Below are 14,908 nucleotides of genomic sequence, written 5' to 3' on the forward strand. Positions count from 1 at the left end.
ATTAAGATATACTGCTTTCTGTAACCAAAAAACACACTAGGTTGTGAGGTAGCTTGCATCACATGTGGCTGTCTTGGAATCCCCACCACAAGTGACCAAGGACCTGTTTACAGCTGGGTCAACTGGGGATAGCTGTTGGCCAAAGTCCAGAGCAGGGTTTAAACTCACACATCTACAACTGTGGTACAGCTGTCAAGATGGTTTTGCTATGGTAGCTTCCCAAGTCACAGTAAAGACATAAATAAATAAAATACTGATATGTATATACACACCAGCCTTCCCTTTTAGGAGCCTTTTTTTTTGTTTTGATTTTTTACATACATGCTCACCCCCACCCACCATTCCCTTTTAGGAACTCATTTTCCTGCCAACGTGAATTACATTAATACAACTCTGTTTTAAAATCATACTTCTAACATTTTTTAAGTGAAGTTACAACTGAAAAACTGGATTAACACTTCAATTTTAACACACTTACACACCTCACAATGATGTGAATTAATATGCCAAGATACCTAATGTCACTGGTATCATACAACTTCTAACTGATTTTGCTGGGGAAAAGCAGAGCACCAAGAATGGAAATGTCAAACACAAGTAGCTTGTAATTAAAGGGATTCTGCTGTTGGCTGTATGTTTGTCAGTTCTTTCTATAAGGAGGAATGTCAAGAGGCAGATGGAGGATTAGGTTTGCTCCTGTCACTGTGCTTAGTACTGTGCTGGAAGGTGAGGAAAAGAGGAAGCTCATCTTTAGAAGTAACATCTTCCCTCAAAATATCTTGATAGTGAGTTCCCACCTTTCCATCTCCTCTGTTCTAAGGGAGGAAACATTATGTTAAGCACGATGAATTAAAGCAAAGGCATGCATCTCCAACAGACTTCCTTCCTACCTGTGAAGTCAGCCTTTCCTCAAGACAGGTGAATATGGGGTGGGCATGTCATATTCACCTATTTGAAAGCAAATATTCTAAAGCCTTGGGCCTTATTTTCACTTAGCCTAGAGTCTTTTCTCTAAAGGATGATCATATTTTTTCTTTTGGTAACAAGTTTAAAAAACACACTGATGAGAAAATCATCAAAAGCCACAAGGGTGCTGTGCATGAAACCAATTTCTACCTGCTTGCCAAGCAGATGATTGCAAATAGGACCGCTCAGCTCTTATTTCTAGATCCAGGTGCTCACAGTCTAAGCCTAGCTTTAGAATAGGGGTGGGCAATTATTTCGGCTGCCGGGCCAGTTAACAGGTTTTGGTGAGCTGTAGAGGGCCACAAAAAAATCTTTCAGAAAATACCATTTTAACAAGCTACAGATAATAAAAAAAAATACAAATCATGTACTAAAAATCAAGCATCTACTATAACATATATAGTAAAGGGAAGGCTTTCATCCAGGTTCACTGAGGGATGGAGACCAAAGCCCTGAGGTAAGTGGGTGACCTGGAGGAATCATACAGGAGGGGGCAACAGGGGAAGCACTCTCATTCTTCCTGACAAAGTAAAGCAATTGGCTAGTTACCTCAGGTGTCTATACACGAATGCACAAAGCCTGGGAAACTAGCAGGAAGAATTGGAAGTTCTTACACAGTCGAAGAACTATGATGTGTTTGGAATAACAGAGACTTGGTGGGATATCTTGCATGACTAGAACACTGTCATGGATAGGTATAAACTGTTCAGGAACGACAGGCAGGGAAAAAGAGGAAGAACAGTTGTGCTTTATGTAAAAGAGCTGTACGATTGCTCAGAGCTCCAGTATGAAAATGGAGATAGGCCTACTGAAAGCCTCTAGGTTAGGGTCTGAGGAGAGAGCACCAAGGGTGATGTTGTGGTACATGGGTGCTATAGACCGCCAGACCAGGAGGAAGTGGTGAGTTAGACTTTCTTGAAACAGCTAGTGGAAGTTTCCCCAATCACAGCCCCTGGTTCTCATGGGGGGGCTTCAAATCATCTTGACATCTACTGGGAAGGCAATACAGCAATGTACAGGCAATCCAGAATGTTTTTGGAGAGGGTTGGGGACAATTTCCTGATGCAAGTGTTGGAGAAATCAGTTAGAGGCCATGCTCTTCTTGACCTTCTTCTCAAACAAGGAAGAATTGATGGAGAAATATAGTAGATGGCAACTTGGGCAGCAGCAACAAGATGACTGAGTTCAGGATCCTGAAGAAAGGAAGGAGAACAGCAGAGTGCAGACCCTGGACTTCAGAAAAGCAGACTTCAACTCATCTAGGGAACTGATGGGTGGAATTCTCCAGGAGGCCAGTTTGAGGTGGAAGGGGGTCCAGGAGAGCTGGCTGTCCTTTAAAGAAACCTTACTGAGGATGCAGGAACACACCACCCCAATGTGCAGGAAGACTAGCAAGTACAGCAGAAGACCAGTGTGGCCTAGCAGGGAACTCTTTAGTGAGCTAATACATAAAGAGGAAGCTTATAAGAAGTGGAACTTTGGACAAACAACTAGAGATGAGTATATGAGTATTGCTCAGGCATGCTGGGATAAAAATCAGGAAGGCCAAAGTACAACTGGAGCTGCATCTAGCAAGGGATGTGAAGAGTAAAAACAAGGAATTCTACAAGTTTATCAGCAACAAGAGGAAGACCAGGTAAAGGACCCACACTTTCCTAAATGGGGGAGGCAACCTAGTGACAGACAATGCAGAAAAAGCTGAAGTACTTAATGCCTTTTTCACCTCAGTCTTCACAGACAAGGTCAGCTCCCAGACTACAGCATCTGACAGCACAGTCTGGGGAGAAAATGAGTAGCCAACAGTGACAAAAGAACAGGTTAGGGACAATTTAGAAAAGCTGGATGTGTAAAGAAGTCCATGGGGCCAAACACTGTGCACCTGAGGGTGCTGGCCTATGTTATTGCAGAGCCGCTGGCCATCATCTCTGAAAATTCATGGTGGTCAGGAGAGATCCTAGATGATTGGAAAAAGGGCAAATATAGTGCCCATTTTTTAAAAATGGGAAGCAGGAGGATCTGGGGAAACTACAGACTGGTCAGCCTCACAGGGGTCCCTGGAAATATCACTGAACAGGTCCTCAAGGAATCTGTTTTAAGCACTTGGAGAAGGCGATTAGGAACAGTCAGCATAGATTCACCAAGGGCAAGTCATGCCTGACCAACCTGATTGCCTTCTATGATGAGATGACCGGTTTTGTGGATGCAGGAGAGCAGTGTATGCGATACAACTTGACTTTAGCAAGGCTTTCGAAATAGTCTCCCACAACATTCTTGCAAGCAAGCTAAGGAAGTACAGGTTGGATGAATGGACTGTAGGATGGATAGAAAACTGGCTGGATCGATGGGCTCAGAGTATAGTAGTCAATGGCTCGATGTCTAGTTGGCAGCCGGTATCAAGTGGAGTGATCCAGAGGTCAGTCCTTGGGCCAGTTTTGTTCACTGTCTTCATCAACGACTTGGAAGACAGGATGGAGTGCACCCACAGCAAGTCTGCAGATGACACCAAGCTGAGGGGAGTAGTGGATACACTGGAATGTAGGGCTGGGATTCACAGAGACCTAGAGAAATTAGAGGATTAAACCAAAAGAAATCTCATGAGGTTCAATAAGGACAAGTGCAAAGTCCTGCCCTTAGGATGGAACAAATCCCCACTCCCCACACTCCCATGGCTGGGAGACTGCAGTTGCTGCGATGAACCCTCCAACTGAGGGGGGAGAATGCATGGGGCCCCTCCAATAGGAGCTATCAGCTGGAAACTTCCAGGCTCAGGGGCACATGTGGACACCCCCCAACCAAACTGGGAGCTCTGCTCCCAGCCATAGGGGACCCTGGCCACACACTGTTAATGGCACGATAGGAAGCAGCTACAAAGCTATTCCACATTTGTGGAATAACTTTGTAACTTATTCTTCCTTTTATGATACCATTCACTGATTGAACATGTGGCCAGGTGACAGTCTAAGACATGATTAACTGGTTAATCACACCTGAAGTGCAACATATAGATGAAGCCTATGTGGGTCCAAGCATTATTCATTCTGATCCTTCTCCTCAGTGTAGGATCTACAAAGCCCCCACATGAAAAAGCAGAAATCATCATTCAATGTGACAAAAGTGGTATAGAAAGCTTCAATGTAATCAAAAGTAAAGAGCTCAAAAGTTCCAACAGTATTTTCTGCTGTTTTTTTTCTTATGCTTACCAGCCTCACGATCCAAGCATACCACTTGTAACACAATACTTTCCATCAGCAACTGATCGGATTCAAGGGTAGCATCAACTATAGACAGGAACATGCTACATGGTATGAAGACAAAAAATAGGTGGGAGGAGGTGGTGCAGTTCCCAGGAAAAAGTCAGTTACCAAGTTGGAGTCTAGCAAAGACAACAAACAGGCACTGAACTCTCAAATGTTACCCAGGGACCCTGGCACATGTCATGAAAGATCACAAGGCATATTTCCGAAAGCTAACTCTTATATTTTTTAAAGATAGCTAGTGGCTTCACATTAAAAACTGAGAAGCTTTTAACATTATCTCCTTAATCACAAAAGCATATTCAGGATTCAACTTTGGAAATCCAAAGATTCTTTCAACTAGATACTTTACCTTCACAAAAAAAGAAATTACTCCATCTTTACTAGAAGCATCTCTCTTAACAACTCTTTAGCTACCACTGAAAGCTACAGCAGAGAGATCCTTTTCATAAGGGCCTCTCCCAGCATCCTCCTTGAATAGCCAGTCCTTAAAACTTAGAGCTACAGGTATGTCTTTGCTAAAATGAACAACTGGTATCTGACTACTGATTATTCTTCCCTCCCAACTGGTAGATATTTCTATTTAAGGTTTACCTTAAAAAGGAACCAGTTTCTTCAATTGCATTTTTCTCCCAGTTTTGGGACAGGACTGGGGAGGAGCAGGGAAGGAAGTGTTTTTAACAACTTCCAGGATAGTGTATTATTCAGTATCTATGTGGCTGCAATTGCTGCAATAACAGCTTGACAGTATTTGCCAAGAACCCCCACCCTACTAGCAGGTGTTGATCATGCCAGCAAAACTGTTAAAAGGAGTCTTTTGATCCACTAAATGTAGGTAACTCATCAGTCCACCTGGATATAAAGAAAGTTGAAGTCTCTCTGAAAATAGAGATGCTTAGGCTGAGCAGTTATAAAGACAGAAGCATGGTAGCAACACCAGAGAGGTTTGAACCAAATTATTTTTGCTGTGTGCATGTGTGTGTGTGTGTGTGTTATGTTGAAACCAAACCTCAGAAAATACATGACTTTGAAGTTGTCATGCTGCTTGTACTATATTTGTAAATCAGACTGAAAAAAGGTGCAATTGTAAATGACAGGTTAACTGGTATGTCATTGCCCTTTATATTCTTTAGTCAGATGGGGATGATCTGGGCTTGATAGTAGAAGTAGCAGCAGTCCCAGATGACTGACTGACTAACACACACACACACACCCTCCTCCCATACTCTTTTCTAATATAACAACTATTTGTTACTGTACCAATAAAATAATTCTTTTAACGTACACTTGGACAGGGCTTGGGATCACTTTTTTGGATACTCCACACAAGATTTAGAGAGGGAGTGGTCTGATCTTTCAAGATATTTTGAACACAGAGATTCCTATGGTCTTCAGTGGTATTTCAAAGGGCTCGGAAGCTCTGAAAAAATAGTTTTTATTTAGGGTCCAAATTAAAGATAAGCTCCTACTATTTTCAACCTCCTGCTCATTTTGTGCAGTTCAGGGGCAAAACTGGAGGGGGTAACAAACAAGTCTGAGTTGTACAGAAGAGCCACCTTGAGTTCCTTTAAACCCTAAACAACACAGGAGAGGAACTATCTGAAAGTAAATTTTCCAGTCTTTAGAACACCAAGCAGGCTACCTTGCTTTTACATTGTTATTACCTAGGTTCTGAAATTCTGTGGTATCTTAACTTCTCTCCACAGCAGAACTTGTCAAAGTTTCTTCAGTGGGGGAGGGGAAAATGCATAGCTTGGCATCATTCAACTACTGTGTGGTACTTTTTAAATATAAAGTGCCCTCAGAACTTCTATACAGGGATGATACATGCATGATACACAATACCCATGATATTTATCATCTGAGATCGTGGCTGCCCATTTCCAGCACTTATGATAGAAAAGTTAAAGGATTCTTGAAGCTTAATGTAAATGTAGTCTCAGGTGTCTATACACATGCATCAAGACTGTTTGGGGCAGACTCAATTAATTAAGTCTACTGGAGCATAGTAATTATCAGGCTCCAGCTACTGCACTCCAGCAGACTCCAGCATCCTGTGCATCAGCATCCCCACACTGAAAAATGGTAGTGGGGGCACTTTAACTAAATCTTATCTAATGAGCTTTCATTAAAGTGCCCCCACCACCATTTTTCAGTGTGGGGATGCTGATATACACATGATGCTCCGGGCCCCGTATTTAGAGAGGTTCTCGGAGTCGCTCAAATTAAAGCACTCCTTCCCCTAATCCTCACCCCCCAATCCCGTCCCAGAGCATGTGTATAAACACCCTTAATTCCTTCCACATCTGGTCACTGAAAATACAGTGAAGTGCAACACAAGAAAGAATAACTTAATTTCATTGCCATTTAATTAGAGAAAAAGTATGCTCCAACTTGTTCCTATTTAAGTATTAGGGACCCAGCAGATTTCTGCTGGCAAAATTTAGTATAGACCATATTACATTCTTATTTAGCACAATAGCACTCAACCTCATAGCCCTGCAGGCCAGATAAAAGGCCTGCGGCTGATTCATGAGCCAGACTGGGCCTGCACACCTGGATCAGGCCTCATGTGGTCTTAGCTGGTCTCCACACATTGGGATCGAGCCCCATGCTACCCTGCACAATTAGGATCAAGCCCCATGCCAGGATTGGGCCAAGGCCCTGACTCTACATGCTAGGACCAGGCCCCATGCCATCCTGCATGCTTAACTCAGCATGCAAGGCCATGCTATCTGGCCTGCAGGGCTCCCCACACATCCAGAAATTTAGCAGCAAGGCAGTGGTGCCACTGCTCCCCTGCCACTGAAATTTTGGGCCCATCAGGAGCTCCAACGGCCAGATAACATGGGACCGGGGGCTGAATCGAATCTATGAGCCAAGAGTTGAGCATGCCCAATATAGAAGAATTAGCCAAGATGGGGTTTGGAACATGCAGAAATAAGGAATAAAGTAATACAAGAAAATAAATAGCCAGAGAGCACAGACAGAGTGCCAAGAACAAGCGTCATGAATGATGTAGCAGCGCTGCAGAACAACTAGTATTTTTGAACTGTCTAATTTGCTTAGCAACTGTTTGTCCTTATAAAGCAGGTAATCCAAACTGGTACTGCCACTGCAAGCCAATATTTTTTGGTTAACTAGGCACACTTAAAAATACATTACAGTGCATCAGGCATAAAGTAGCACATTCAAGCTCTGGATGGGAAGACAAACAAACAGGTCCTGTAGCCTGTACATTCATCCGAGGTAAATTGTTCACTGTCAGTCTCCCTTTGACTTCAGCTAGGTCACTTAACCTTTGGGTCTCGGGTCACTATTCATGCTATGGGAAATATTACCCTTCCTCAGGAGGTAAGAAAGAATAAATTTACATGAAGTACTACCACTACGTCAGGAGAATCTGTTCCTTAAAGCTTTTATTTCTGTTGCATTCAGAGGCAGAATTAGTGTTCCAATATTTCCAAGAACTTGGGTTTAAGTAAATAGGGATGACTAGGTAATCTACACAGAGAAGTTGCTATATAGTACAACCGTGATGTTCAACTGCCAGCCCATGGATCACACGCCTCCTGTGAGGGCTTAGTTTGCAGCCCCCAGATTCCTCATGGATGCTGCTCCCCTCATTACTCTAACAATGCAGCAGTCAAGGTCTCCAGGCTCTCCCTCCCCTCTCTGAAGGGAACAGGGCAAAGCATTGCAGCACAGACTGTGGTGCCAGGAGAGACCACAGCAGGAGGTGGAGTGGAGGGGCTTCCCACCCACTTGCCTGGTATACTGGTTGGGAAGGGGGCACCCTCCCAGTGCCCACCTGCCTGATGCTAAGGGAGTTTGTAGCTGGGGAGTTTGATTGGGGGGGGGGGGGGGGGGGGGGGGGGGGGAAGAGAGACAGGATGGGCCCTACTCGGTGCAGCCCCAAAACTGCTAAGAAGTTGGACAATCCTGTATTACAAGATGAAGGATACAAGAAGATGGGTATGATACAACTATACATGTCAGAGGCATAAAGCCACCCGTGTTACAAAGCTGGCCAACAGATTTTCTGCCTACCCGTTCTTTCCTGTCTATTCAGTGAAGTAAAAATTAACTATTCCTTGTAACTGAAAGCAGTCTTGTATATGCTCAGTGACAGCATATCAGTGGCAGGGTAGTACCACTTGAATGCGATTGAGAGAGCAGTGGATGGTAACTTATTTTTATAGTTTTCACAAAATTTATTTTGCTAGATTTTTCTGATGGTTCAATCACTAATTCTATACCTTTTCACTTTAAAAGACACATTTTTCAAAACCGGGATCTGGCCACCTGTTCCTTACCAGGGTTAACAGAAAATCACAGGTAACCACCCTTGAAAGTTTTGTTCTGTGGTAAAGTTTAAATCTCTCTCTTATAAACACAAAATAAAAAGACACAAAACAACTGTTAAAATTGAACTGTGATGAAAACACAAGATATAATAAAAATAATTTTTAGAAGGGAAGTTAGATATACTTGACAGTAAAGCTTAGTTTCAAAAACTAGGCTTTTTGTCCCCTCCCCCCAAAAACCTCCTTTCCTTGTAATATTTACAACTCTAAACAGTGAAGTACAGACATCAAACTTAAAAAAGTGAAAATGATTTCACTTATTTTATTGTCCTAAAATAAAAGAACAAAAACATTATTAAAACACTAAATTTAAAAACTGAAGGTTATTAGTGAAAGGAAAAGAATTGTTTAAAAGGATTTAAGTTTACTGCCACTTTAAAATTAAACTCATGTTCAAAAGAAGTTTCTTTCCCCCCACCTTTTTAAAAAGCTGCCTTTCATGCAAGACAATACAACCTGCAGCGTACTCTGCATAAATACCTCAAGCGACACAAATCAAAGCATTTGCTTTCACTGCTTTTTTTACATTTTCAACAGCTGTATGGATATGGCATGCTTTTTACTGTACATTTTAACTCTGCATCAGCTAACAAATTTCTTTAAATTTAAGCCTACACATGACACAACCTACTTGCCTTCTCCTTGTAGATTGCCAGACTTCTTCAGTTTCCCAAACTTCTGAACAGAGCTCTCATTATTAATTCTCAGCAAGAAGCCCAAGCCACTATGAATCATTGCAGCGACAGACAGCAAACTCCTGCACATTAGCACTACTCCCACAATACTTCAGAATAGGAGAGAAGTCCCTACAGCAACTGAAAGCCTCAGCTAAACTGTTAAGAGTTGGTGCTCATACTAAGAACCCTCATGCATCTTCACCAGGAGAAAACAGAAAAAAAGAGTCTGCTAGCCTAGTTTATGATACTCCAACACCACCAAATATTCTGCTTTTTCTGAACACTAGTGTATCAATCCGTCCTCAGAATGACTGAGGGACAGTGTGCAGGTCGGAACCTTAAACTCCCCACTTCAGGAAAAGTGAATTAAATGAAAGCTGTGGATAACCATCCACAAATTAGAAACTTAAGTTGGAGTTTAAAAAAACTGCCCTATGAACCTGTGTAGTGGGCAATTAGAGTTTATAACCCTTAATTCTAGGGTTTGCAAAAGCTGAGCATGCTGACTCAATCTAACCCAAACTTGTAGCTAAACACATGCTGCATGCAATACACCCCTTTGCTAAGGGAAGCTAACAGCATACTGTATGGAGGAATATTATAGAAATATACAAAAGGTATCAGAGAATGCACCCATTTGCTCAGTGAACTAGTCTGGAAGTAAGTGCCCAACCAAAAGCATCAATTATTTTTGCTACACAGGAAAAAACACAATGATAGTGAAAACAAAAGTAAAGCCTTCATCAGAAATCACAGTGTTTAGTCTCCAAATGGGATGCATCTCTTTGTTCTGCAAAAAACTGCAGTTCCCCATGCAAACTCCTGAAAATAGCCAGCAAAAAGAAAGCTACATACATATGAATTTCTCTTATGTGTAAAAAAAATCTCTTAACCCTAATGTGCTGCAATGCTCATTACAACAGCTATTCTTTTTTAAAAGGGTTCTCTTTTAGGGCACTAGCAGCTCACTGGCCTCATAACTGGGATGATAAAGCAGCTTAAGTCCTGCTTTAAAATTCTGATGATCAGAGAACTCGCTGTATAACTACAACCATATGACTATAAAAGGAGGAAAGTATAAAAGCAGTTTGAGACTTAATATTAAACCATTTCCTTCTCATGACCACTGACAGCAGACCATACAAATTCTATTTAATTAAAAAAATTAAAATTCACTCATGCCTTATCATAAACGGAAAAGTTCTTTAGTGTTTGTTTAAAATAGCATCTTGAAATTGCACAAAGATGCAGCTTTTTCTTTCATTTCCCACAAACATTGCCTCAAACAACCCACCTTTCACCTGCCACCCCTTCCACCTAAATGTACAACATATTTCAGAACGTTAATTATATTTAATTGCTTGTTTAGTTCTTATGATGTAACTTTATATACGTTCAAATTCCAATTATATAGTTACTATAAGAGACATTTTTCTCAACTTTGAAGTTATCAACCTTTTAGCTCTCTGTCACACCATCTGTCCCTACAAGAACATACTAAATGGCAGTCAAAGAGACTCACCTTCTGAAATCCAGGAAAAAACTAGCCCTGAAACCTTCAAGGGCCTTCTGAGCCTGCTCAGACAACCACATACAGAGGATCGTTCCAAATTTTAAAGAACAAGCCCTATCACATGAGATGCATACCAATACAAACAGGAAACATTTAGCTTTAGTTGAATTAATCTTCCAACTTGACTGTTTTATAGAGTCTCCTTGATTCACTGTCCAGCTGCTAAAACACAGCTTAGCATTTCAGTAAGCAAAATTCCACGATGAATGTTAATAAACTCCTTTAGAAAGTACACAGTTCATGGAAGCAGGTATTTAAATCTGGTTTCCCACTGCAGGGAACCCTACATTTTTAAGGGTCATCCATTAGAATTGTTTTCTACTGCTATAGAAAGTCCAGTAGAGTAATCATTTATCAACCAATAGCTACTTTAAATCCACGTATGGAGCAATCCCCACCAAATAGCTAACGTTATTATAGTAGTCAGCTATGGGAAACAAAGGCCACTAAAGATCAGTTGTACAAGCAACTTCAGAATTATTGAGCAGTTATCCCCAAAAAATACTGGGCTGATACAGGCTCAGACTTTATATGTTTGTAGGAAAAAAATTTAGAAAACCGTGTTCAAGCCATACTGAGTAAAAAAAAGACTATGCATTGTCTAAATAAGGATTTATTGGTTTAAACCAAACAAGCAAGTCTCAAAATAACTCATCTCCAATCATATCACTGTGACAAATCCCCAGTCTCGTCCCACCTCTATTTTATTTAAAGGTAAAAACTTATAGTTTAAATACCACAGAAGATTTATTATCAGACTTTTCCATCAACATAGGTGACTGGTTCTATCAGTCGACTGTTTGATGAGCTCCACTTATTCATCTCTATTTTGTTTTGTTAGAGAAATCAAACAAAATCCAAAACAACTAGCTGCCCACACTTATTTTCACACATAAAGAAATTTAGCAGCTCTCTTGGAAGCTGGGAGCAGACATATCTTTAGAACATGATGTTAAATATATCCTCATTTCCCTACCTGTTTCTCACTCAAAGCTGTGATTTTGGCTTGGAGTTCATGAAGCTGTTTCTTCAAATCAGCGTTCTGATTAGAAAGAAAAAATATCTGTGAGAGAGATATTCCATTTGTTAAAACACAGAATAGTAGAAGGATGACTCTTTGCATAACATATTACAGATAAGAAAGCACCTCTGGACATACAACCAATCAGATTCTTCAAGAAGACTAATACAGCCTTATTCAAAAGTAATTTGGTACAACAATCTTTAGCAAATCTTTCTAGTAGTCAGAAAGATTTCAGAGGAAGAAAAATTTGAAAGGACTTAATTAAAACATCCACAGGTGCTATATACAAAATAATTATGTTACAGTTATCATTGAAATTTCAAAATCAGATAAAATGAGAGAAGAAAACGTTTTAGTGTTGTCTATGGGATGCATAATGTGCTAACTAAAGCACCTTCCGACATTTGGGCTAAGTATAGACATTTGGGGGCATTAGGGAGACAGTAAATCAATTCAAAACAGCTGCCTGATATCAAGTAAGTCAGGATTGGGGTAATAAGCTAGCCAAGGCATTGGGGATCCAGGGGTCCTCCAGGGGATGGGGGGAGCTGCGAGCCACAGGTGGGGTGGAGGAGAAACAGGTGTGAGCACCCCGGGGCTGGGGCCAGTAGCTGGGTTTTCCCAGGCTTAGGGCTATGCAGGGGAAGTGGACAGAAGCTCCATGCCCCAGTTTGACCTAAAATTGAATGAGTCTGATTAAACATAGATACAGGTTTATCTTAAACCTGGTTCTACAATTTTTAGACCAGTCTGTGTGCATGGAAGTTCTGTTCAGTTACAGGTTTATACTGATTGCCAGTCACTGATACCGGATCTGTAAAGTGTAAGGTCGGTACTAGGACCAGCTATGTTTAAATCAGGCAGCCATTTTGAATCTCCTGAATGTCTGTACTTAGCCTTGCTGCTTACACACAAGCCTTAAAAGCAGACATTTGATTGCATAGGACATCAGTGGCTACATGCATTAATAGTTAACTAACATACACATGCAAAGAGGAATGGAATATATCTATTTTATCCTCTCTCAATTTCTCTTTGGGCTTTAGCCTACATTTAGAAGGGCTGTAGCTGCCTTAACATATTGCTAATGTTAGCACTTTACCTACAAGGGCATTTTCTCAAGTCTAAGATTTTTGAGAGCCATAAAAACAGCTCACTGTACAAGATGTGATAGGGAACTCAATTTTTACTTACTAAGAATTTTTTTTTTTTTTTTAAAGTAAAAAGCATTCCATCTCAGAAGCTTATTGAGCAAAATCTCATTTTGTGAGAAGGAGACTAGCAAACGTACACATTTTCCCTTTCTTCATTTTTGTGATCTTTTACCTAAACCCAAACCCTTGGATCTGGGGCCTACATACTGTCCCTCTACAAAAGTAGTACCCTGCACAACCATGGTGTTTTAATACTTTTATATAGCACCAATCTCTAATATCACTATAGAAACAACATGCTCAATATACCTTTCACACAACTTTGAAATGCATTCTAGTCCTGATCTACATTCCCTTACCTCCTACTGTACTCCTAGGATAACACAAAGCTGCAACAAGTCCAAATTTGGAGCTGGATCCCTCCTTTGCTCTTCCTGTTCTGGGCTCTCTGGACAGCTCTGCAAATGCCTCTCAATCTTAACCTGAAGCATTTATGGCTGTGTTGAGATGGGTAAGAGTTTCTTAACAGAAACCTCTCACCCTTCTATCTAAGCACTGAGCATAGTAAGATGATATGAACACTACATAAGATAACATAAGTGTATTCACTTAAATACAATCAAAATGGGGGGGGGGGAGGGGGAAAAGCCTCTCCTTACATTCACGTACGTGGAAACCTCACTAAATACACTCCGTCATTAAAACTGCTGCTAAAAAACAGTATGGGCTCATCCAGATGAGCGCGGCCATGCAGTCTGTGGCACTGCAAAAATTTGCAGTGTCATATACCGCACAGTCCAGTGTTCTCCGCGCTGCAAGGGCGCGTTGCCCAAGCATGTGCTGTGCCGGATTTTTTCCCCGCATGTTTTTTTGACCCCTGGATAAAAAGGAGGGGGGGGAGAGAAAGAGTAAGAGGAGTGGTAACCTGGAATACACACATACTGAGCAGTGCTGAGCTGTAGGACCACCATGTCTTGAAACGCTGTTGACTGTGGTGTGGCTCAGCCCAATGAACTATGTGATAAGTCATGAGAATTTTGGTTCTTGACTAATATCATGTATAGTTTGTACTACGTATAAGTAGGTACTGTCATGACCCAAAGGTATGATTTTGTGTGTGCTTCGACACTAGAATTATCCCCGTGGGATTACAGCTTCATTGCACAGTGGAGTTTTGCTGCACAGAGAACCCGCGTGCAAAGGAGAGAGTTCCCGCCACTTTGCAGCCGTCTTTGCAGGGTGCATTTTCTTTGCAGCACAGAAACGCACGGTGCAAAGAGTTCCCGCTATTCGAATGCAAATTTGTTTCCCACTATTGGCTAGTTCTAAATTATTCCCATGTGGCAGCTAGCGATTGGCCTGCTAGCCGTATAAGAGGCTTGAGCGGTTTCCGCCCAAGCCGAAGAGGACTCCACATCCATCTCGTGGGGACTCTGGGTACACGGCAGGGTAATAGAAACCCTGTGAGAGATCCAGAGGAGTTTGGCGGCCTGATCCACCGCCCACCTCTTCCTGTCTTCGTGCGGTAACCTTCCTTAAAGACGTATCTACGAGTTTTCTGCTTTGTGGCGCGCTTGTCCAGGACATCCGGAGTTCTGTTTGCGTGGAGCCTAGCAAACTCCACATGATTGTTCGTGTTCTTTCTGTTTGTAACCGCAACTCAAGCAAGCTTTCAGCCTGCACCGCGACCATCTCGGTGTAAGTAAACAATCTTAAAATCTACCATTAAGCGTCTGTGCCTAATTCTAGCTCGGCGCCCGCCCTCTCCAACCCGGCGTGCCCGGGCTGCCGGCCACAGCCCACGTGCAGCGCAACAAGGGCCGCGGGTTCGCACCCGGCCCGCACAGGTACTGCTTAAAAGTGTATTTATGGAGTACCCGTGCTAAAACCTGC

General features: G+C 41.8%; 1 protein-coding gene across 16 annotated transcripts in view; it reads right to left on the bottom strand.

Moving 5' to 3' along the window:
* PHF21A (PHD finger protein 21A) overlaps positions 1 to 14,908 on the bottom strand; it is a 237,721-nt gene that overhangs the window by 153,578 nt on the left and 69,235 nt on the right. For 10 of the 16 annotated variants that reach the window (XM_059722793.1, XM_059722791.1, XM_059722795.1 and 7 more), the window contains exon 5: positions 11,814 to 11,900. In XM_059722793.1, coding sequence (XP_059578776.1) covers positions 11,814 to 11,900 — 87 coding nt within the window. The remainder of the gene's footprint in view (positions 1 to 11,813; positions 11,901 to 14,908) is intronic. The other 6 variants (XM_059722806.1, XM_059722805.1, XM_059722796.1 and 3 more) reach the window with 1 other exon arrangement.

Source organism: Alligator mississippiensis, chromosome 2 (genome assembly GCF_030867095.1).
Source record: "Alligator mississippiensis isolate rAllMis1 chromosome 2, rAllMis1, whole genome shotgun sequence".
Lineage (NCBI taxonomy): Eukaryota > Metazoa > Chordata > Crocodylia > Alligatoridae > Alligator > Alligator mississippiensis.